Consider the following 22,367-nt stretch of genomic DNA (forward strand, 5'->3'; position numbering starts at 1 on the left):
AATTGGATATAGAGGATGGGGAACTAGTGGATCTTTACACTGATCTGCAGGAGGCTAGTGGCCTGGGCACGTCTCCAGAGCTGGACATACTTCCTGCTCCTACTCAAGGGAGACTTCAGGCTTCTTTTCATTTCCTGATGGCTAAGGTGGTAGGGACCTTGGGGGTTATCTGCCCCTTCCAGATCCAATATACAATGTGATTTGACTGATATTCTTGATGAAGGCCTGCAAAGATTGACCTGACTGGCAGTGAACCAGGCAGCAGAGGCCCCGGTTAATGAACTGTTTGCAAAGCCTGTTTTTTTTTACACGGTTTCTTTCCCTGCATGCCTCCCCTGATAGCCTTGTGTTCCAGTCTGCCACAGGGAACCTGAAGACTACATCCTTCTCCTCACTTCCAGACATATTAAGCGGCTAGACGCTTGGGGAGAAAGGGTTTTATCTTGGGCAGTCTAGGCCTAAGGCATTCATTTGTCTTGTGCCATGGCCACATTTTCTTATGGTCTCTGGTCCCCGGTTCAGTCATTGCTGAGCAGATGCCTGCGGGAGAGATCAAAGAGCGCTTTGAGGCTCTGGTTAGTGATGGCAAGGAGACATCCTGCCAAATTCTACTGATAGTCCCGGGCACATCCGGCAGTGTCGTATGATACATAGCTATAGGGACCGTAGTAAGGAGGTACTTCTGGATGATAACCTAGGGTTTTGCCCTGGCTATCTATGCGAAACTCCTGGATATGAAGATGATTCCAATAACTAGTTCAGGGCTAAGGCCAATGATTCGCTCCAAATGTTCTAGTCCTCAAAGGCGACTGCCAAGTCCCTGTAGTTAGAGATAGGGGATTTCAACCCTTCCCCTCCTACACCCACCGGGGCAGTCGACATAGGCTCTCGGGCAAACCGGTGCAACGCCCCCTCAGCGGGGCTAGGGGTCGAGGTGCTCCGAAAGTCGGCTTGTCTACCTCAGCTGTGCCTCAGTGGCTCTAGGTGAACATCCCCTCTGAATCATGTCCCCGGGACAGCTGAGCATTTCCCTGTTAAGCTGAAATGTTGACTCACCACGTCGGGCCTGAGCCTTAAAAGTAGTTCACAACAGAAGCCTATTTAAGCTGCACACCGTTATCGAAAGTACATAGTATTTCACTAACGGGTAAATAGAGTCTTGGAGAAAGTAAAGATTCTAGGGGGAAATAGAACAGTCCTTGCACAAAGACTGTAGTACATAAGATAAAAGTATCCCAACTGTTAGGATACTCCTGTCCCCTGCACAATATCGAAGGCTAAAATAAGCCAAACAATTTATGAAGGCAAGGTACTTTGAAAAGTAAATCAACTGTAAGAGAAGGAAATAAACGGAGCATTTCATGCTTTGTTTTTTTCTGCAAGTGATTTATTCACAAACATCAACAAAATCTAGCTCCACATGTTTCGGGACCAACATGTCCCTTCAAGAGCAAAACATCTTTAATCTGTAAGGTTAATGAAGAGGGTATCAATGAGTGGTTTACAATAGCACCACAATTACGGATATAAAAACATAACGTTTGTTGGTTTAGTTTATGCTTGGGTAAGTAAATAAAAGCTTCCTTCAGTAATTCAGAAAGTTCACCGGGAAACCACAAACTTGTTCTAAAATATAAGAAAGACTAGCCAAGTAGAAATCAAAAAGGGGCTCACAATATGAAGCTATTATAATTCAATGTAAGCATAAGTTATCCTATCTTCAAAGGTGAAAAAAGAAGAAACTGTTCTCTGAAATACTTGAAAAACGATCTAGACACATTAATCAATCCTATTAACAAAAGAAAGTAACCACCTTCAAGTTTCAATTCAAAGCTACTCACAATGTTAAGAATAATACATCCAAGAGTAATCTTAACAATCAGAAAAAGCAATTACCTGCTAAGCAGTGCAGATGGTCTTAATTTAACGAGGACATGGCAGGGTGGAAAAAAATGTTAAAACACCACCATAATATGCGAAGTCAGTAATGACGTGATGACTTCACTGTATTTGTGAGCGAAAGGCGTAGTGCGGTGTTCAGTAACACAGCAATGAGAAACCCGAGAGAGTAATGGCATCTGAATGTATTTGTAAGTGAAAGCAGCAGCGCAATGCAAGTAACATTGCAATATAAACGGCAATGAGAAACTTGAGGAATGAAAGATTCAAACAGACAACAACACGATTAAAGCGAAGTGAATCTGCTAACGATCCCAAAACAAAGGAGACACTTATGATCATTAGGTAAACAATGCCACGTTATAGATAATGTACACGTATCCCAAAGTGGTCTATGGACACTCTGGTCTTCTGGAATGTAAAAAGGATACAACATCTAATGGTGCATCCTTCAAATAGAAAATTGGGCATGTCAGTTGCGAAATCGTGATGTGCAAATTGAAACAATACATTTTCATATTGTAGTGTCAGTAAAAAGGTAAACTTTGCATGTATGCATTCTGTTAGCTAACATGAATGTTGATTTCAATAATTCTGAAACAGTACATGTTAGAATAAAAAGGCCCACAAATTTGCAAGGATGAAATACAGTGACATGTTGCGAGTGCACACAGACCAGCTATGAGTGCCCCGAGACCCTTGGGTTAGCGTTGTGCCATGCAAGAACCTATTTAGTTAGTTAGCTAGCTAGACATTACTGTGTATGATAACCCATGACAAAAGGAATGGGCTATTCCTAATACAGGCACATACCATGCAAATGATAATGTTATTATCAACCCATTGTTAGCAGGTACCCCAAAATGCACTACTGTGGGGAATAAATCCCAAACTTCAAATAATTACAATAAAGAAATTAAAGAAAAATACAAGAAAGTGTAACCAACAAGCAAGAATTGCCTGTTGTCAAGATTAAGTAATAGGCGTTTTAATAATCATACTCTCTAAGTATTACAACAGTGATAAAAGTGTAGAGTAGACAATGTCCGCAGAGAGGTCTATGGGTGCCGCTGGAGTTCTTAGGCGGGACAAGGGAGAGGGAAGCCATGATGCGGACAGATAGCCCGCCAAGGATACAACGCTGCGAGCAGCGCCATGATGGAAAATGGGGAACCTCACACATGCGCTCACCTGCATGCCAGGATGGCAAATGGCACAGGGAGCATGTGAACTGGGGGTGAGTCCAACAAATACCCAACAAGCCAGTACCTGTCCCTCCAGTGGCTGCTCCTACTGTATCACTGAATTGCAGCAGCACCTGCCTCATCCAGTCCTGCAAGGAGCACAAGCTGGCCCAAATAGTCCAAGTAGAAGCCCTCCTCCCGGGCCTTCACGTGAGGCAGTGGTTCTACCACCACCATGAACTCCAAGACCAACTCCTCAATTATTTGCTGCCCCCACAGCTACACTCAGACACTGATACTGGCCCGGATACAGACGCATCTCCTGACATGCATACTACTACTGAGTACGATGACCTGGTACCGGCTAATGGGAAGCCGCCACACATGCCTTCCAGAGATGCACCTCTGGACAAAATTGGCTCTTTCCATGCTCTGCTTGTGCGAGCTTAAAGCTTTTTGATCTGGTTCCAGAGGAACAAAGAAAAGAGGCGGGGGTTCCTTTTTCAGAGGTAGGAAGACTCCAGATAATCTGCAGTTGCCGTCCTTGACAACATCTGGGGAGGATGAGCTGCTGATTATGAAGAACCCGCAAAGAAAGGCCCACTGGAGAAGAAATATAAACTTACAGATTCCGCTCCAAAATGTTTTCGCACTCAGCCAGGCACGACTCTGTGGTATCCGCTGACACAAAAAAGTAGTTGGCCAACCCATCCTCGTTCCCCGGACAAGGAAGGCAAGTAGCTAGACACTTTTAGAAAGCAGGTAATTACCACAGCTGCAATCACCATTAAGGCAGCCAATTCCTTGCCCTTTCTCTCCAGGTACGACATGGAGTTATGTACAAGATGTGCCCCATCTTGGACTTCCTGCCATATAACAAATTGAGTTGCGGCTCTTGCTTTGCTGCACCAGGGGTAAGCAGCCTCAGATCATGCCATCACCATGGCCCCTGGACATTGCTGACACAGGGTTCCACCATATGGGCAACAGAGCAGTTCTAAGGCACCAGGGTTGCCTCAAACCTTCTGTTTTGAGGTACAGTCGAAGGTTATGGACATGCCTTTTGTTGGGGTGGACCGCTTTGGGGATAAAAGGTCGACAAGAGCCTGCTAGCCATCAAGACGGACACAGATACTGCTCGGTCCTTGGGAACCCTGCAGCAGAAAAGGCAGTCCTTTCGGAGTGGGAAGGGCAGATTCTCCAGGTCCTCCTGAGATTATCGGCCTACCTAGGCTTCCACCAAGTGGGCAAAAGAGCAGTTCCAAGGCCGCTAGGGTTGGTTAAAAGCCACCAACTTCTGCCCTGAGGTACAGTTGAAGGTTATGGACATGCCTTTTTTTGGGGTGGACCTCTTTGGGGATTAAAGGTCGACAAGACCCTTCTAGCCATCAAGACGGACACAGATACTGCTCGGTCCTTGGGTACCCTGCAGCAGAGAAGGCAGTCCTTTCGGTCTGGGAAGGGCAGATTCTCTCGGACCGCATGAGATTATCAGGCTACCTATCATCAACCGTCCCACACCAATTCGCAGGAGTCGTACAGAGGAAAATCGCAAGCATGTAGGGGTATGCAGAGGAGACATGCTTTTTCCACCCGCACGCAAACCCCGAAACAAGGCTCCGCAGCATCTGGTCTCGAGCCCCCATTTCAGCAGCCCAGTGTGAGTCCGGCTATCGCAGTTTGTTGTGCAATGACAGATCCTCACCACCGACAAATGGGTGCTCAACATAGTCTTGCACGGTGTCACGCTGGAATTCTTGGACAAATGCCCCTCTTTCCTCCCCTAAAAAAAAAAGCAAGAACATCTGCCGCATCTCATAAAAGAGGTCCAGTGCCTGTGATTAAAACTGTCCATACAAGCTGTTCCATTGCACCATCAAGGGAGCCGGAGTGTACTCCAGATACTTTCTTGTGAGAAAGAAGTCCGGTGGCTGGAGACCCATCCTGGACTTCAGGGACCTCAACAAGTTTCTAAAATCCTGAAAGTTGCCCATGGTCACACTTTAGCATGTGTTGGAACAACTAGAACAGTGGGATGTCCTCTCATCACTGGACTTGGTGGATGCATTTTTTCACATACCTATCCATCGGAAGCACATGCATTTCCTCTGCTTCATGGTGCAGGAGAAGCACTAACAGTTCAAGGCCCTGCAGTACGAGCTAAAGTCTGCTCCATGGGTATTCACCAAATGCCTGGCACCAGTTATTGCCCATCTGCGATGCACAGGCGTCTACGTTTACCCCTACCTGGATGACTGGCTAATCCATGAACAGTCTTTCCCACTGGCCCTCCAACACATCGAACCAGCCATCCAGTGCCTGACTTCATTGGGATTCTCCATAAACGTTTCAAAGTCATGTGTGTCACCATCTCAGAACACACTGTTCGTGGGCTCACGACTCAACATGCTCCAGTGACTGGCTACCCCTTCGGAGGAGAGTGTCAAGGCAGTGCTTCACAAGATTCAGCAGCTGTCCTCCGTCCAACTTATAACTTTTCGCTCAATCAAGTCTTTACTCAGGATGATATCCTCATCAATTCCCCTAGTGCCTCACTGCAGACTGTGTATGAGACCTCTCCAGACGTTCCTAGATGCCAGGGGGAAACCAGTGTCTGGCTCCTGCAATAACGAGATCTCACTCAGCCTGGCATTTTGCCAGACTCTGCATTGGTGTTCTTATCGTCAACACCTCACGCAAGGCACCCCCTTCCATCCACCGGCACATTGGGTCACAGTGACAACGGACGCGCCTCTGGAGGTTTGGGGGCGCTCATTGGAAGGTTCACACGCCGAGGACTCTGACAGCCAGAGGAGAAACTCCTGCATGTCAATGGGTTAAAGGTTCGAGCAGTGTTTTGGGCTCTCAAGTCCTTCCAACCCCAGGTCCAAGGCAAGGTGGTGCGCATTTTCACAGACAAAACCGCCACAATGCTCTACATCAGGAAGCTGGGAAGGACCCACTCTCCTGTTCAGTTCAAGGAGGCTCAGATACTGTTGCACTGGATGCTATTCCATGGACATATTCCTCACTTACTTTATCCTTTGCAGGGATCCACAACACTGTTGCAGATTCCCCTAGCGGGGAACTGCGATCCTGCCATGAAGGGGTACTCCATGAAGTTCAAGACATGTTTTCCACATCAGTCAACTCCAAGTACAAACAGTTTGCCAGCAGGTATCCGCAAGGGAGGAGTCTGTGGACGCGTCCTCTGTGCCCTGGGAGGGCCGATTCCTATACACATTCCCTCCAATTCCTCTTATACGAGTAATCGATGCATTCAGAGCTGAAGTAAGATGATCCTCATTGGGGTTGTTTTCAAAACATTAGCCCTGATGCACACATGCCTTCATGGGCTGCCACCCCCTACTTAGCCCACAGAATTGTCCCTCACACCACCTCCAGACCTTCGAGAGCGGCAATGCCAACAGAATAACAGCACCCATCACACACAGAGTGCAGGTGGGTGGCACTAGCTTTCTGAATATGGCTGCTACCTTCTGGAACTCCCTCCCCCCGGAACTCCCACAGATTGACTCTCATTCATTTTTCAGGAAAGCTATCAAAACTAGGCTCTTTGTATGAAATGTTTACTCATGTTCATTCGTAAACTGCTGTACACACTGTCTGTTTTCCTGTAAATGTAACTGATCACTATGCATTAAGTAACTTTTTGGGCTGCGTGCATGTAACCCTCCATACATGTCCTTCATAGCGCCTTGATGACTGTGGGCTGTAGTGCGTTTTTATAAATTTAAATAAATAAATTGCTCAGGTGTGGACGTGGCTTATTTGGTATCCCGACCTTCTACATCTGTCAGTAGCACCTTCCATCAAACCTACTACTCGTCCAGGCCTGATGTCCAGAGAAGGAGGGTGTGTTCTACCCCACGACACAGCGTCCCTGAAATTGACTGCTTGTCTTCTGCATCCCTAAAATTCAGACACATCATGTTACCATTGGACTGCAGAAAAGGTCTGGCAAAGGTTTCAGCTCTGTCCCCTCTCCTGCTACAAACACAAGTGTAAGCGTTGCACTATATGGTGTCCTTCACAAGGGTTATAACCTCTTTCAATCAAAGCTAATCAAATACTGCCATATCTTCTATCTTTGACAAAAACAGGGCTCTCTGTTGGGAAGTTGCAAGCTTTCTCCTGCAAGCCACCGTATTTGACTTTACATCAATTCAGTGTGGTGCTGGACACTCGTACCTCCTTTATGCCAAAAGTTTCATCGACTTTCTAACTGAACGAACCGCTGGTCCTACCTGTGTTCTTTGGCTCTTCCACCTCCAGCAGAGGGGGCATTGCATTCACTGGACGTTGCATGTGCATCAAAGTTTTATATGGCATGCACAAAAGACTTTTGCACAACCTTTTGTAATATTTGGCCCTAGTGAACAACAGGACGGCCCTGTCAAAAGCTTCCATTTGAAGGTGCCTTTCTGGCTACTAATCCTACTGCCACCAGCTTGCGAACAGACAACTGGCAGGTGGAACAAGTGTGCATTCCACCAGAGCCCACGGCTTCTACTACAGAGTTTCTGTATGGTGTTCCCCCTGCTCGACATCTGCAGGGCTGCTACGTGGAGGTCGTCCTACACCTCCACAACATTCGACTGCGTTGACCGGGATTCCAGAGAGGAGTCCTGTGTCGGGCAAACTTTGCTTCACAACATATTTGCTTGAGATGAGTGTGCTTCGGTAGAGCTGTACCCCATTGGTTGTGTTTATGTACTGCTGTCTAATCTTTATCATAAGCATGTGAATCCATGAAATATCCCATGCTGGAGAAGGAACACGTTACTGTTAGGCGGAAACCTGTGCAGTTCCCTCTGGGACCACTGCAAAAGATTTAGGACTACAGGCGTTGGCGGTGAACCCACTTGGTAGCAGTCTGCACCACACAGATTCACGTGGTAGCTGTGGCTGAGCAGTCAGACTTCTCTCAAGAAAAGTTGAGCAGTATGTGGAGTATACAACATAGGGCAATTCTTCGCAGCAAGACAAGCAAACACGCAACAAGGCTTAGTGTAAAGATATTAAGGTATTTATTTATAACAAAATGTTTATGAGAAACACTAAGGCAAATCACGGCAAACAAATCAAACACAATTACTCTACGAAGTAGACGATCAATCCCCCTAGCAATATCGACAACTCTAGGTTCTACTGGTACCACTTATTTTCAGACAGAGGTGTATACCTCAACCCAGATGACACTCGAATATTAGTTAGGACGGGAGAGAAAAAGATAGGCAGGTTACGAAATCAACACAGTTCGATCCAAGCGGATAAAATGCAAGGCAGGAAGGCAAGAATCACAATAGATCGTAAAGTTCAGAGGCCAGGCCCACTTGGAGAGAGGCAAGGCGCGATGTCCCAAAAAGTCTCTAGTGGAGATGCATTCAAGTCTGTATTGCAAATTGTTATCGGTGGGTAGAACCAGTTCAGAACAACGAATGAGAAAAGCTTGGAGGCGACCCAACGGAACGGAGAGGATTAAGACACCTCACTCGAACCGATCGAAAGGGAAGCCAGGCGGACACGGTACCTTGTTGTGGAGGGCAGCTCCGGCGCGGGCAGTTGTTCCTGGTGGTGGATGCACGTTGGTTCTTTGCCAAGAGTAGAGATGATCTCGTCGTCGAAGAAATGAAGTCCGGTGCACCACCAGGGAAGAGACCAGCCGCGGAGTGCTCCGTCACAAGGCACCACCTTTTGGTCGCGGTTCAGGGGTAGTGGCTATCCGGTTGCCGAAGTGCTTCTGCACGGGCAATTCGACCACTGCGTCCTGAGGCGAATAAAAAGCAAAGGGGACTGGTTGTTCCCACCAGTCAGGGGAAGAGACTCTCCGGCAGGGAGATCTCCTCTGTCGTCGGGAAGTGGTGAGTCGGTTCCGCAGGGCTCCACCAGAGGTGTCGTCGTGCAGGTCGGCTTAGCGTTACCCTCGTCAGATTTTTAGGTCCTGTGGCGACTTCTGAAGATCCAGTCCCAAAAGCCCTGCTTTTATGCAGAAAACCCCCATTCATTCAGCCTAGTTGTCAATCAACACATGCTAAGTGGTGAGCGGGAAGGCTCACCACCTGGGCCAATCACTCCAGAGTGCGACCGGAGTTGGCAAGGCAACTCGGTCCAGGGGGCCTAAACCCCCTCCCACACCCCTGTGGTAACCCAGACAGAATGGCACCACTTTGGAGGGTCTCTGTACAGAGGCCCACCAAAAGTGGAACAAAGGGCTCGACCTTTGGTTTAGGCGTCACAGAGACGAACACAGACGCCATTTTACAAACCGAGTTCTGGCAGAAAATACCACTCGATAAACCTATTTAAGATAAGTAGATCGGTGGTACGTTAGAGATTAATGAGAAAAAGTATCAATCTCCAACAATGGGACGAGTCCCATAGGGTTATGCTCGGGGTCGAACATAAGAAGTAGTTTCCACTGCCACCAGCCAAAACTCGACGAGGGGGGACGGGACAGTGCCCCCTCGAGTAACAGATCCAGAAGTAATCGAATTACCCCTACTAGTACGTCCACAATAAGATGGTTTGTACTAGTTCTGTTAGTAAATTTAGGTCTAGTAAAGCCAATGGTGACTTTACATGCCCGGGGAGACAGTAGTCAGTCCCCGGGTATGGAGTCTATGGTGGGGGACCCGCTAGGGCGCCCCCGTGTTACGGCACGTAGGGTGCGGTGTAACACACATAGAAAAACACATGAGACCCTATGGAGTAAAAGACCCCATAGCCCATCGAACACATTGACATTTCAAAGGAATTACACACATACATGTCCAAGAGTGGGAGAAAAGAGTCTCACTCTTGGCAGGATGGAAAAAAAACAAACTCCAGAAATCCAGCAAAGCTGCTGGGGGACTCACTAGGCTAGGAAATTCAGCCTAAACAGAGAATTCTCCCTAACAGTTACTTACCTGTAGCTCCTGTTCTCCAGCATAGGTATCTTTCATGGATCCACATGCAACCATCCCTCCTAACCCTCAATGGCTCTTCATTGGTTACTACTGCCACATTACGTGCACTTTTAAATTTGAAGATGGCCACCAGGGGTGGCGCTAAGGAGGACTACTTTCATTGGCTCGGGCAGTATGACCCAAAGTGAAAGCAAAAAGTAATGCGCAGTTTTTTTTTTTTTTTTATTTTCCGCAAAACTTTTTTATTATATCCGAGGATTCCCAGCCTGACTGGGAATATTCATAACCATGTGAATCCATGAAAGATATCCATGCTGGAGAACAGGAGTTACAGGTAAGTAACTGGTTTCCTCCCTGCCAGTTTATGGATGTGGCGTGGAATTTGAATTTACTTTCAACGTTTCTTATGAGTGCTCCCTTTGAGCCCCTTCATTCCAGTTCTATTTGATTGCTCACACTTGATGTGATTTTCCTGGTTGCCATCACTTCCGCAAGATGGATGAGTGAGCTCTAGGCATTGTCATTCCCCCCCAGTGCCACCCTTTAAAAAAAAAAAATAAAAGGAAAGGTTTTACTGGTTTTGCTGCCCATTCTTTTAATAACTTTATTCAGTGGTCATATTTCAAGCAGTTATTCATAAACATACACTTATAGTGTTTAACATTTCCATAGGAGAGCAACAACGGTTACATTTACAAGTGGGTATTGTCTGGAGTCCCAGCACTATCAGTGTCAGAATTAGTCTTGCGCAAGTAAAGTCTGAATAAGGCCCAAATATCCTTACAACTGCATGTCGAGGGTACAGACAAAATTAATTTCTCTTCGTATTCATTGACATGGGTTAATTCGTACAGCCAGTTCTCAAGGCTGGGTGTGTTTTTGGACTTCCACAATTGTAATATGCATTTTTTCGTAACGGCACATGCAATATTGAATAATCTTCTTGTGATCTCAGAGGTCTTACCAATATCATCAAACGGGTATTTGTGCGGGCCGAGTGCAGATGGAATGTTAACTATGTCCTCTATGGCCTCAGAGACCTTGCCCTAAAATGTCATGATCAGGGGGCACAACCAGTACATATGAAAGGCGTCCGCTTCCGGGCTCCCACAATTTAAAAATTCGCCCGTGGAATCTGACATGAACTTGGCCATTCTGACAGGAGTGTAGTGCAACTGGTTCAGGACCTTAAATTGGATCAACCACAACCCAGCATTCAGGGATACCGACTTAGTAAATCGTCAGTATTTACTCCATTTGTCATCCCCAATTGCAGTACCCACCTGCCTTTCCCACACTTCTTTAATGGAATTGTGGGAGGGAAGGTGCTATTTGTATTAAAATGTATAATTTAGACACTCCGTTTTTCGTACCGTCATTTGACATTATGGCGCTCATGCATTCGTGTCTCTGGCTCCATAGGGAATAATGGCCATTTCTTACAGAATGCGGCCCGCATACAGAGGTATTGCAGCAGTCTCAATTGGCCTCCCTCTAAAATGGGTCACTAAGTTACAGGGTCAAAGGTACAGGAGTCATTATATTTTTTGCTGAATATAACAGAACGAAGATTGGTGGGGGGCACCCTGTATTTTTCCACGGGTATGTGTGCAGCTGTGTCCTCTGTTGTACCAGTGTCTTGTAAATTGGGCCTTCAATGTCAGATAATATATTTCGAAATCAGGTGCCGCAAGACCCCCATATGCATAAGGTTCAGATCATTTTTGCCAGTTATGCCACTCCAGAACCCCAAACAAACGCAGAGGCTAATGATTTGAGCCTGCTAAAAAATACTCTTCCCCGGCCATAAGGGAACATTGCCAAAGAAATATAGCAACTTCGGGAGAACCACCATCTTCAATAGTGCCACCCACCCGTACAATGAAATTGGGAATTTCGCCCACAGCAGTAGCTTTGTTGACAATTGTTGCACGTATGTTTCATAGTTCTGTGTACAACGATTGTCAGCTGCCGGACACCATAATACTCGGGTACCTTAAATGCACAGGCGACCATTTCAATCCCCCTATGTTAGGTGGTGAGAGGCGTAATGGGAAACAATTCTGACTTGGCATTTATTTTGTATCCTGAATAACGGGAGCATGTATGAATATCATTCATAATAGGGGCAAGGTTGTGTTCAGGGTCCCGCACATATACCAGAGTATCGTCTGCGTATAACATAATAATCTGGGGAGAACCATTTATTCTTATCCCTCTGTGTCCATTTATCTTTCTAACCAGCACAGCCATTTGGTCAGTAGTGAGAGCAAACAATAGTGGCAAAAAGGGGCAACCCTATCTGGTGCCCCTTCCAAGGGAGAATAGTGACGGGAGTGTTTGGTTTGTCAAGACTTTTGCTAATTGGTTTAAATACAGGAGCCGAACGGAGCTCAAGAAGTATGGGCCTACTCCAAAAAGAGTGCAGCACAGAGAATAAATAACTCCATAATACAGAGTCGAATGCCTTTTCGGCTTCCAAGGCTGCCACTACTGCAGTTGCGTGGGGGTTCACCTGTGCCATCACCCTGAATAGGCGACACAAATTCAGAGCTGTAGATCTCGTGGGGATGAAGGCCGACTGATCCGGGTGTACTAGTTGGGGCATAACTGGCAGAATCCTCGTAGCAAGGATTTTCGCAAATATTTTAGCATCCGTATTGATTAAATACAGTGGCCTGTATGAGGCCACATCATTGGAAGGTTGGTGCGTTTTAAGCAACACTATGATATAGCCTCTAGCATTGATTGTGGGAGTGCCCTCTGTTCCATGGATTCCTCCCATACCATCAGTAGGATGGGAGCTAGTACCTGATGGAACTCCTTATAAAGCTTGATCACCAGACCATCCAACCCCAGCACTTTCCTCGACGCCAGCGCCTTTATGGCACCCACCATTTCAACTAGTGTTAGTGGCTGTTCGAGGTTGAACCTAGTCTCGGTCAAGAGCGTAGGAGGTTCTAGGGATGTTAGATATCGGGCAAGTTCCTCTTTGAGTGGAATAGAATTTTGTGAATGTGTCAATGTCATTTTTCCCCTGCCCTCACAATGCCGTCCGGGCCTTGAACCCCAGTGATAGTGTTGCATCGATTCTCCGCTTTTACCAGATTTGCCATTAGTCTACCTGCCTTGTCCCCTTTGCCGTACCTCAGCGCCCTGGTAGGGACAGCCATGTACTGAACCTCCTTGTCAGCTAATTTATGGAATTCACCCAATAATGCCTGTATCTGTGCCAGGGTTTCCTCCTTGTGTGTTTTACTGTATTTGTTTTCCTGTTCCCTCAGTTAGTTTTCCAGTCTGATACTCTTAAGGGAACCAGAGGTTTTGACCATTATGATTCCCCTTACCCACACTTTGAATGTCTCCCAGAGCACTGAATGGGTGAGGACTCAACTGTTATTAATATAAAAAAATTCAGTAATTTCAACACATAGGGCATCAGTCACACAATGGTCTCATAGGAGGACGGAAGGCATTCTCCCACATGGGTACTGTGTTGGATAATCATATAGCTCAAGGGTCATGGAGACTGGAGAATGATCTGACCTGGTGCGCGGAAGGATCGGGCAGTTTTGTACCATATTGGCAATGTGGGGGTGGGGGGGGTCAATAACCAAATATCTATACGGGACTCCGAATCATGGACAGAGGAGTAACATGTGAATTCTTTGCCGTACGGGTGTAATGTCTGCCAAATATCTATATGGGGAAGTTGCGACGAGATTTGATGAAGCATGTGTGCCGCCCGAGGGGCATCTGAGGATCTATCCAATTCAGTTTTCAGAATCATATTAAAATCTCTCTCCCCAAACCCCCCACCCCGCCCCCCATATTACCCAGGTCTCATCTAGGAGAAGCAACATTTCCGCAATTGAAAGATAGAACTCAGGGTCATCTAAATTGGGTTCATATGTATTGCCCTGCACAATCTGGTGGCTGGCCAACTCCCCCCTTAATAGGACATACCGACCCATTGGGTCTATGCTGCTCCTAGAGAACCTGAAACCCAACAAGGGCTGGACAAGAGTGAGGCCTGCCTGTGCCTGTGTGGAATATTACATAGTATACCTTAGTGGGCCCCAATTTTGTGCAAAGTATTTGTTTACTGTTCCCATAGCATGCATCTCCTGCAACATCAGTATCTTAGGCCCGTGTCTCAGTACATAGGAACTGACTTTCTGTGCCTTAGCCGGGTTATTGAGGCCACAGACATTCCAGGTCAGCAATTTAATTTGCATCCCCCTGTCCTTGGGCCGTTAGCTGCCATATCTGATAGGCTCTACCAATAATTGTGATGTATGTACACCTATTAATCGTACAATTGCTTTCACAATGACCATTATTTTCCCAGCTTTAACTTCACCAGTTAACTTCTTCCCTTCCCCCTAGAACACCTCCACCCAACATTATCATAACATTCCCCAGAAAACCATCATGCTTTCTATCAACTTCCATCCAACGGGACACATTGGTTTTCCCCCCAAACTCTAACTTGGATACGTGCATATCTGACCACCACCCACACCATCTGCCCCAACTGGATGATGTACCCTCCCATAGCTCATCGAACTTTCCCGAGGCACATTAACTGCAGCCCCCCACTGACGGCAGCCAGCTGCTTCGCACCACCCGGGCTGCTCTTAAACTTGTTTGTCGGTGCTTGTTGATTACTATTATTCATTTGCAGGACATTAAGTATATCATAGGTCCCATAACTCGGTCTGTTGGATCTCCCCTTTCGTTTTCAGGCCTCAGGTTTCTGTTCTGGTCTGCATCGCGGAGTTCAGGTGGGACTGGAATGGACGACTCCACATAGTTCAAGGCCTCTGTGGGGTTTTTGAAAAAGTGCGCCCTGCCTCCATGCTGAATCAGCAGTTTTGCGGGGAATATCAATGCATATGGAATCCTTCGTAGTCTATGCTGTCTTTTCACTGGGTCATATGTTCTCCTCTGGGCTTGCACCCCGGCAGCAAAGTGTGGATAGATGTGAATATTGCTTGCCTCATACTTTAGCGTTCCTAATTCTCTTGACAATTTCCGGTTTTGGTCCCTGGAGTTTATTAGTCCCGCTATTATAGTGTTGGGGGGGGGGGGGGGGGGTGCTGGTTTGGGGATCAGAGCCAGGGTGTTATGTGCTGGCTCCACTAGACAAAGTTCAGAGAATGAAACAGTTTTGAACAGAGATCTCAGTAGCGCCTCCATGAAAATGTCCATTTTGCCTTTACATGCCGATTCCGGCACTCCGATACGTATGTTTTTTTTCCTGGATCGCAACTCCAAGTCCTCATTTGCCTTTCATCTTGGATAGTTCTCCCTTAAACTGTATTATGTCACGGTCGTGTTGATCCACCTTATCCTCAGTTAAACTAATTTTGGCTTCAGTCTCAGTTATCCGTACGCTCTCTTTCTCCAACTTCGATTTGATTGACCCAATTGTTGCAACAATGTCATCTATTTAACATTTATCGACAAGAAGCCGGCCTGTACCGTAGTCAGGAAATTGTCTTCTCTGGAATTGTCCACTGTCGCTACTGGTGCATCCGAGCCTGGGTGTATTGATGAGCTTGCAGATTGAACCTGCGAGCTGGTAAAGGAATCAAAGGCTTTCTTTTTCCCACCTGCGCCTTTTGTCATCTTCACAAGTCTATACAAAAAGGATATTCTTATTCCGACCGACTGGATTTAGTTAGTTTACTGCCCAAATGAAGGCAAAAGTTATTAGAGCATGGGGTTGTTTGGCTGGAGCCTCCCTGCAGATGAGGCAACCACAAGGCCACCACATCCCTTGTCCACGTTGTCTAAATGTTCCCCGATAGCAGGTTTGCTGTCTGGGAGCCTGCCGAGGACTAGGCCGCCCTCCCGCCTGCGTAAGGAGATGGTCCGCCAATCACTGGACAGGGGAGCAGAATGGAGACGTTCACTCAACACAGTAGTGCTTTACCCCCAATAATTTGGGTTTGCGTTTTCGCCGTAGCCTGGGGGCTCCTTTTACTTCCCTCCACGTACCTGTATTTGTTTAAACCATACTAGGATCTTCGAGACTAGTAGCGCCCATCACACTGCTTATCCACTGATATTCCTGTATAGTAGGATGCTGTGACAAAGCTTCTGGGTTGATGATCTGTCCAAAACAGTTATGTACACATTCAGTGAATATTATGGTGTTGTGTGGCTAGTCCATGCATAGTTTATATATTGCTTCCCTGTACTTGTGCCCGCAATGCTGAGTTCAGTGCGGTGTAGAATGGATAGGGTTCTTCCACGTACTGAAAGGTTAAATTGGACAGCCGTGGGTGCCCTCTGAGTCTGCCCGCCATATATTACCTTTGTAGACTTGCCTGTGGCCTTTTTCGGTGTCCCTCCGCTCCATGAGGTTGGCTAATACGATAGTCTCGTCAGCTGGCAAAATGCACTTGGACTGCAGTGCTCTGCCAGCCCTCGCAGCATTGTCTCTTACATTCAGGGTGGCAAACGTGCCGGGCGGCCCAGTGAATGCAGATCCACAAAGGCCACACTACAATTATAAAGGCAGGGCGTGGTTACTCCCCTACTTCTTCGCGCAGTAAGCAATGGTGTGTCTCCTTATTTGGCACCCTCACCACGTGAGCATCTGCCTGACTAGTCGTTGCATTTCTGTCCCCCTGTGGATCACAGGATGTCGCGGGTTTGTGCGGGGGGAGACAACCACGGTCCTTGAAGGGCAAAGTGACTCAGCGCCGCATGTTCACCTTGTTGTTAGCTGGCCGCAGTGTCTACTACTACCCCCCACCATAGGCCACCAGCAAGTGTGTGCTTCGCACATGCAGCCACAATCAGGGACACCTCCCACAGCTCTGCGGCAGGCGGTCCAAGCCCACAGCGCGTACTACATTGCGCGCACAGGCCAGGGGCTGTACAGTCTATCCTCGGATCAACAGCAGTTTCTCCAAAAGAGGAGACCGTCACAGCACACAGAGTGGGATAATGTTCGGGACTGTCGTACCGGCTTGCAAATGGTGCAGTCTCGGGCAATGTTCTTCGGTGTGGCTCCTGGAGAGCGAGATCTCGGCCACGTTCTGGAACGCACCATTGGTGGCTCTACCCCCTTGCAGGCTTCCGACGCCACAGATTCTTGCCAGCCAACAGTCCTTCAGGCACGGGTACCGATGCGGGCATCTGCTTCACCATCGACTGGTCTCTTTAAATCAATGATTCACACGTCGCTATGGCACCCCTGGAGCTCCGGGTTGGGCAGTCGCCGCACATTAACTTCTTCCCCGCCCCCCTCGAATGTGTGTTCAAAGAGAATGCACCGCTCAGGATATTTTAATAACAGGATTTTGCCAGAGCCGGACCTCCACAGCTAGGCTGCCATTTCCAGTGCTATGTGCATCAAATCATAAACAGTGCGTAGTCCATTTTCCCCTTCCTCCCTCCCCCAAAGAGACATTGTCTTTTTTACCACCCTATTTGTTTTTTCCAAAGTGAAGGTGACAGTCAGAGGGAAGACCCTCCATTCTGCCGAAGGTGGTCTCGGATTTCCATCTTTCTCAGAAGATCCATCTTCCTGTATTTCTTCCTCCACCTCACCCTTCCAAGTCGGAGGAATGATTCCATCGGCTGGATCCGTTATCGGCCCTCAAATTCTAGGTCTCATACTAGATAGGCTAGTGAAGATGACTGGCCTTTCGTTGGTTGCACTGGTGTGAGTTATGGCAGGGCTGTGCCAAAACAAACCCTGTCCAGGTGGATCATTTTCTGCATCTCAGAATGCTACGATCTGACTGGTAAGGATGCGCTTGAGATCTCAGAGCTCATTCTACCAGCGGAGCTGCTAACACCTCAGCCTTGCACAGTGAAGTCACAATAATGGATATTTGCCAAGTGCCAATGTGGGCGTTCTTGCACACGTTTGCTAACCATTACTGCATGGATTCCCTAGCCGGCCAGATGCCCGTTTGAGCAGGCTAGTCCTCCAGAGTTTTCTGGTTTAGGTGGTGGTCTTGCTTCCTCCCTCTTCTAGCTTTACGTACTACTTTGGGAGGCTATCATAGATTAGGAATCTGTGGGAGGAAAGAATCCACTAGAAGAACACATTTCCTACCTCTCGATAATTTTCTTTCTGATGAATATTCCTCCCACGGATTCCTCTTCTCCCACCCTACCTTGCCCTCCTTGCAAGAAGCTAGCACACCATCAGTTCTACGGTCTCCCAACTTCAGAGTTCTAGCGATAAAGGGTGGAGCTGAGGTCATGGGGCGCAGCTCTGCTATATTTATATATACTGACCCTGATGACGTGTCTGACACGAGGCAGCAGAAAAGTTTCAGGAGAACAGCTGCACTGGGATAGGGATAACATAGATGAGGTATCGTGGGAGGAATATACATCCGAAAGAACATTACAGAGAGGTAAGTAATTTGTTAATTTGAATTAGTGGGGGCAGTAGTGTGTTTTATGACCTAGAAAGAGAAAAAGTAAGGCAATAGATACGCTTACGAAGTAAACATACATGGAAGTTAATTTTATTTTTATTTTTCCTTTACAGAAAGAATGGCATTGGATGCCTGTGATGGCAGCACTGGTGGTCGTAACAGCAGTAGTGTTATACCCAGGCCTTACAAGACCATCACCATGAGAACTTTGGAATACACGCACCATCTTCTATTTGAAGCTAGCATCACTTGCATACTTCCTATATACCTCTCGCTGATTGTTCTGCAAGAGTACAGAAGCATAGAATGCTTCATAATTGTATGTTAAGATCTATGTAAAACAAGAGAGTAAAAGTATGACTTCATTCTACCATAGGCAACGTTTTGCTTTCAGCTCTTCATGTACTTGTTAAGTTAATATGGTGGGATTCAAAATGCTGTCATGGTGGCCTAAGGTAGATTTCTTGGTACCAAAATATGTATGGTGTTTAGGTGTGGCTATGTTATATAATTGGATTGGCAGATAAGAAACATACTAGTTTCTGACTTGGAAACCCTATACCAAATAACGTGATACTTGGAAAAGGAGCGGGATGCTTGTCAAACTCGATTATTTTTTTATGTCAACTTGGTGTTCTTACTTTCTGTAAATCACATCACTACGCTGCCGGGCACTAAAAGCCTTGTTATGGAGACCACTCTCCTTTCATGCCTTTGACTAGAGAAACATATTTTAAGGTGGCAAGGATTTTTTCATTGTTGAGTATTTTGGATGACACAAAATTGAGGCCAGCCTTTAGCAAAATGAAAGGTGTACCATATAGGATGTTTAGCTCAACTACAAGCCTAGTGAACTATAACAATGTGTGTACGTTTTTGCTTGACTTAACAGATGTTTTCATGGGAGTGAAACATTAATTTGATTGACAGAGTGCAAGCGATCCAACGTGAAATAATTTGAGTCTGAATGTAATTTATTGAATTTCTTGTATTTAAAGCATCTGATTCACAAGATGCCCAGATCTTATCTTGCATATGTCACATGATCGATTGTTTTGTTTCATGCAAATCGATAACTGTAAAATGGCAGAAATACTGTTTTTCCTCTGCTGCTATTTCAGCATTTGGTGGCAATTGTGCATTCTTGTACATGGATGATCTGTGAGCACATATGAAAGGTCTGGGGTAAAGTCAGCTACTGGCTTAACACAGTAGTGTGTACAGTCAGACGATTGGAGAGACATTCAAGGTTTGGTTTAACATTTTAAAATGAATCATCAAAATTACAGTTTGAGACCTTTAGCTGTGTTCATATTAGAAGAGCAAAGATAATTGAACGTTAAATCAATAGCCTTGCACAACTTCACAGTTATGTTGCTAACCTAATGTACTGAAAAGTTGTGAACGGAAATAACTTTAATGTAAATTCTAAATATAGAAGCACAATCTTTTAAAGATTAAATTGGCAAATACACTTCATGGAGCTAGAAAGATAGTTAAATATTTAAATAGGGATTTAAATTATTTGCAGTGTATATTTTTGAAGGTCATTGAAAGGTTTCATTTTAAGCTATTTGGGTTTTGCTAATGGCAGGTTCAAATGATTGTGGAAGAACTAGCCTACATGTGACCTATACAATGGAATATTGTGTTCTCTAGTTCATTGTTATCTTTAGCTGCTGGAAGCCACCCAACTATGAAAACACTCTTATGCCAGTGGTACTCGGTACCTCTTGTATATAGGTTATTGCAAATATTATTCTGAACAGATACACTTCAGAATGACCTTTTTTAAAGTAAATAATTGTTTAAAATCTATTTTGTAAAGATATAAATGTACAATAGAATTTCTGGAGTACAGATTAAACTATTTGCACTAACACACGTGATGTGCATGATTTAATAAATAAGTTTACTCTCCTTCTGAATCATTGAATTGCATTTAATTTGATGTCCTTGTGAGTCCTTTCAAAATCACTGGGTTGTGTGCGACCTTCATGAACCTAGTTCTCCAGCATTGGATTTTTCGTAGATTCACATGCTGTGACTATTCCCCGTAATCAGGCTGGGAATCCTCTGTAACATAGAGCAGTTTAAATTTAAACTGAAAACTTCAGTCGCTTTAGTGCTCTAGTAGTCATTTTGGGTCATACTGCCCACACCCAATAGGAAGGCCTCCCTTGGCTCCACCCCTGGAGGCCATCTTCAGATGTCTTACTGTGTGTTTCGTGTTGGGAGTCCTCAAAATCTCTCTACATTTTTCAACTTTTTATCACCAAAAAAAAATAGTATAATATAAAAAATTACATTTTCAACAACCGGTCAAGCGCCCGCGACCCTGGTTACAGTGATTTGCTGAAATCTGTCCAACCTACAGTTGTTCCTGCCAATGGATTTCCTGTCCTTGTGACTCTCCAACTTTGGGCAAACAGTCATGACTGCTGCCAGGAAGAAGTCCCTTCAAGGCCTGCACCCAATGCAGGCTCAAGAATGTGTTTGTGGAGGGCCTCCACGACAACTGCGTCTAGGCCCCCATCCACATATCATCCTGGATTGTGAAATCTGTCAGTAGTTTTCTAATGAGACACTGGGAGACCGCCGCCGGAGGCTTAGTGGTGTGGCTCTACAACACTCTGGGTGGCCTCTGACTTGTCCTCTGGAGAGAGAGGCTGAGCGGCCCATGGAACCATTTCTAGTAATGTCGACAAGCACGAAAACCTCATCGAGGGCCACAAAGGCCTCGACAACAATGCCTATTGGAAAACAGCCAGTCCCCACTGTTCCCCCCCCCCCTCCACTGTTTAAACCATTTATTTATTTATTTGGATTTGTATAGCACACATCTGCCCAGGGGCATCGTGGTGCTGAAAGCAGTCTTACTTGTTACAGGCATACATGGTGTAAATATAGATACAGTGCAGAGCATATATGCTTTTTTACATACAGTTGTGAGAGTACGAGAATACGAGAAGGTAAGGTGGGTGGAGTTAGTTAAACAAGGTGGTTTTGAGTACTCTGCGGAAGGTATGGTATGAGCTTTCGTTCCTTAGCGCGGTGGGGAGTGCGTTCCAGTTTTTGGGTGCTAGGCATTGAAAGCTAGACCCTCAGGCTTTGCTTCTTTTGAATGTGGGTACATAGGTCTGGTTCGTCATGTGTGATCTAGTGGGTCTAGTGGATGTGTTAAGGATGATTCTTTCAGAAAGATAGGACGGAGCCTTTGCTGAAAGGCATCTGTGGGTGATGGCCATGGATTTGAATAGTATCCATTCTTTTATTGGTAACCAGTGGGCTTCTTTTCTGGCTTGGGAGATGTGCTCCCTTTTAGGGATGCTTAGGGCTGCTCTTAGGGCATTGTTTTGTGTGACTTGCATTTTTTATTAGGTTTTGTGCAGACGTGCCCAAGAAGAGAGCATTGCAATCAGGCCCTCAACCATCCACTGTAACAGCACTTCCAAGTCCTTTTCATCCTCTAGCTCTTGGAATCACCCCAGGACTAGCACACCAACTGGCTGACGCTTTTGGGGACATCCCTCATCCATTGTTGCAGTTGGCATACTCCTTGCCTGTCTCCCCAGATGAGTTGGAGTTCATGCCTCCCAGCCTGATGTTGGACATGCCTCCTCCTAAAGCCAACACCTGCTCAGGGGCCTTTGTATCGAGAGACCCCATTGGCATGTTCGGTTCCACCAGTCCCTACAGACTTCTCATTGGACAGTCTAGCCATCCTGAAAGCTCTTGATAGCGAGCTACATCACAGGTTGCCAGATCCTTTGGCACAACATCCACCTCAGATACCTCAAGACCCACAACCAGGTGTCAGTGGAATGGCAACTCTCCCTATGACAGATCAGTGTCTTCTGTGGCCACTACAGCTGTCTGATACAGAGCCGTCGTCGGAGGCCCTGGACGATCAGGGATCTGTCCACACGATAGACACA

At 46.2% G+C, this 22,367-nt stretch overlaps 1 protein-coding gene across 5 annotated transcripts in view; it reads left to right on the plus strand.

Moving 5' to 3' along the window:
- Positions 1–20,349, plus strand: part of SLMAP (sarcolemma associated protein) — a 1,535,859-nt gene extending 1,515,510 nt beyond the window's left edge. For 3 of the 5 annotated variants that reach the window (XM_069643684.1, XM_069643683.1, XM_069643687.1), the window contains one exon: positions 18,543–20,349. Coding sequence is in view for 3 of the 5 variants with exons in the window: in XM_069643683.1 (XP_069499784.1) it covers positions 18,543–18,632 (90 nt within the window). In the remaining 2 variants the exon portion in view is untranslated. The remainder of the gene's footprint in view (positions 1–18,542) is intronic. The other 2 variants (XM_069643688.1, XM_069643686.1) reach the window with 1 other exon arrangement.
- Positions 20,350–22,367: the final 2,018 nt, after the last annotated feature.

The sequence above is a fragment of the Ambystoma mexicanum genome, chromosome 2p, assembly GCF_040938575.1.
Source record: "Ambystoma mexicanum isolate Mex_15411 chromosome 2p, UKY_AmexF1_1, whole genome shotgun sequence".
Taxonomy (NCBI): domain Eukaryota; kingdom Metazoa; phylum Chordata; class Amphibia; order Caudata; family Ambystomatidae; genus Ambystoma; species Ambystoma mexicanum.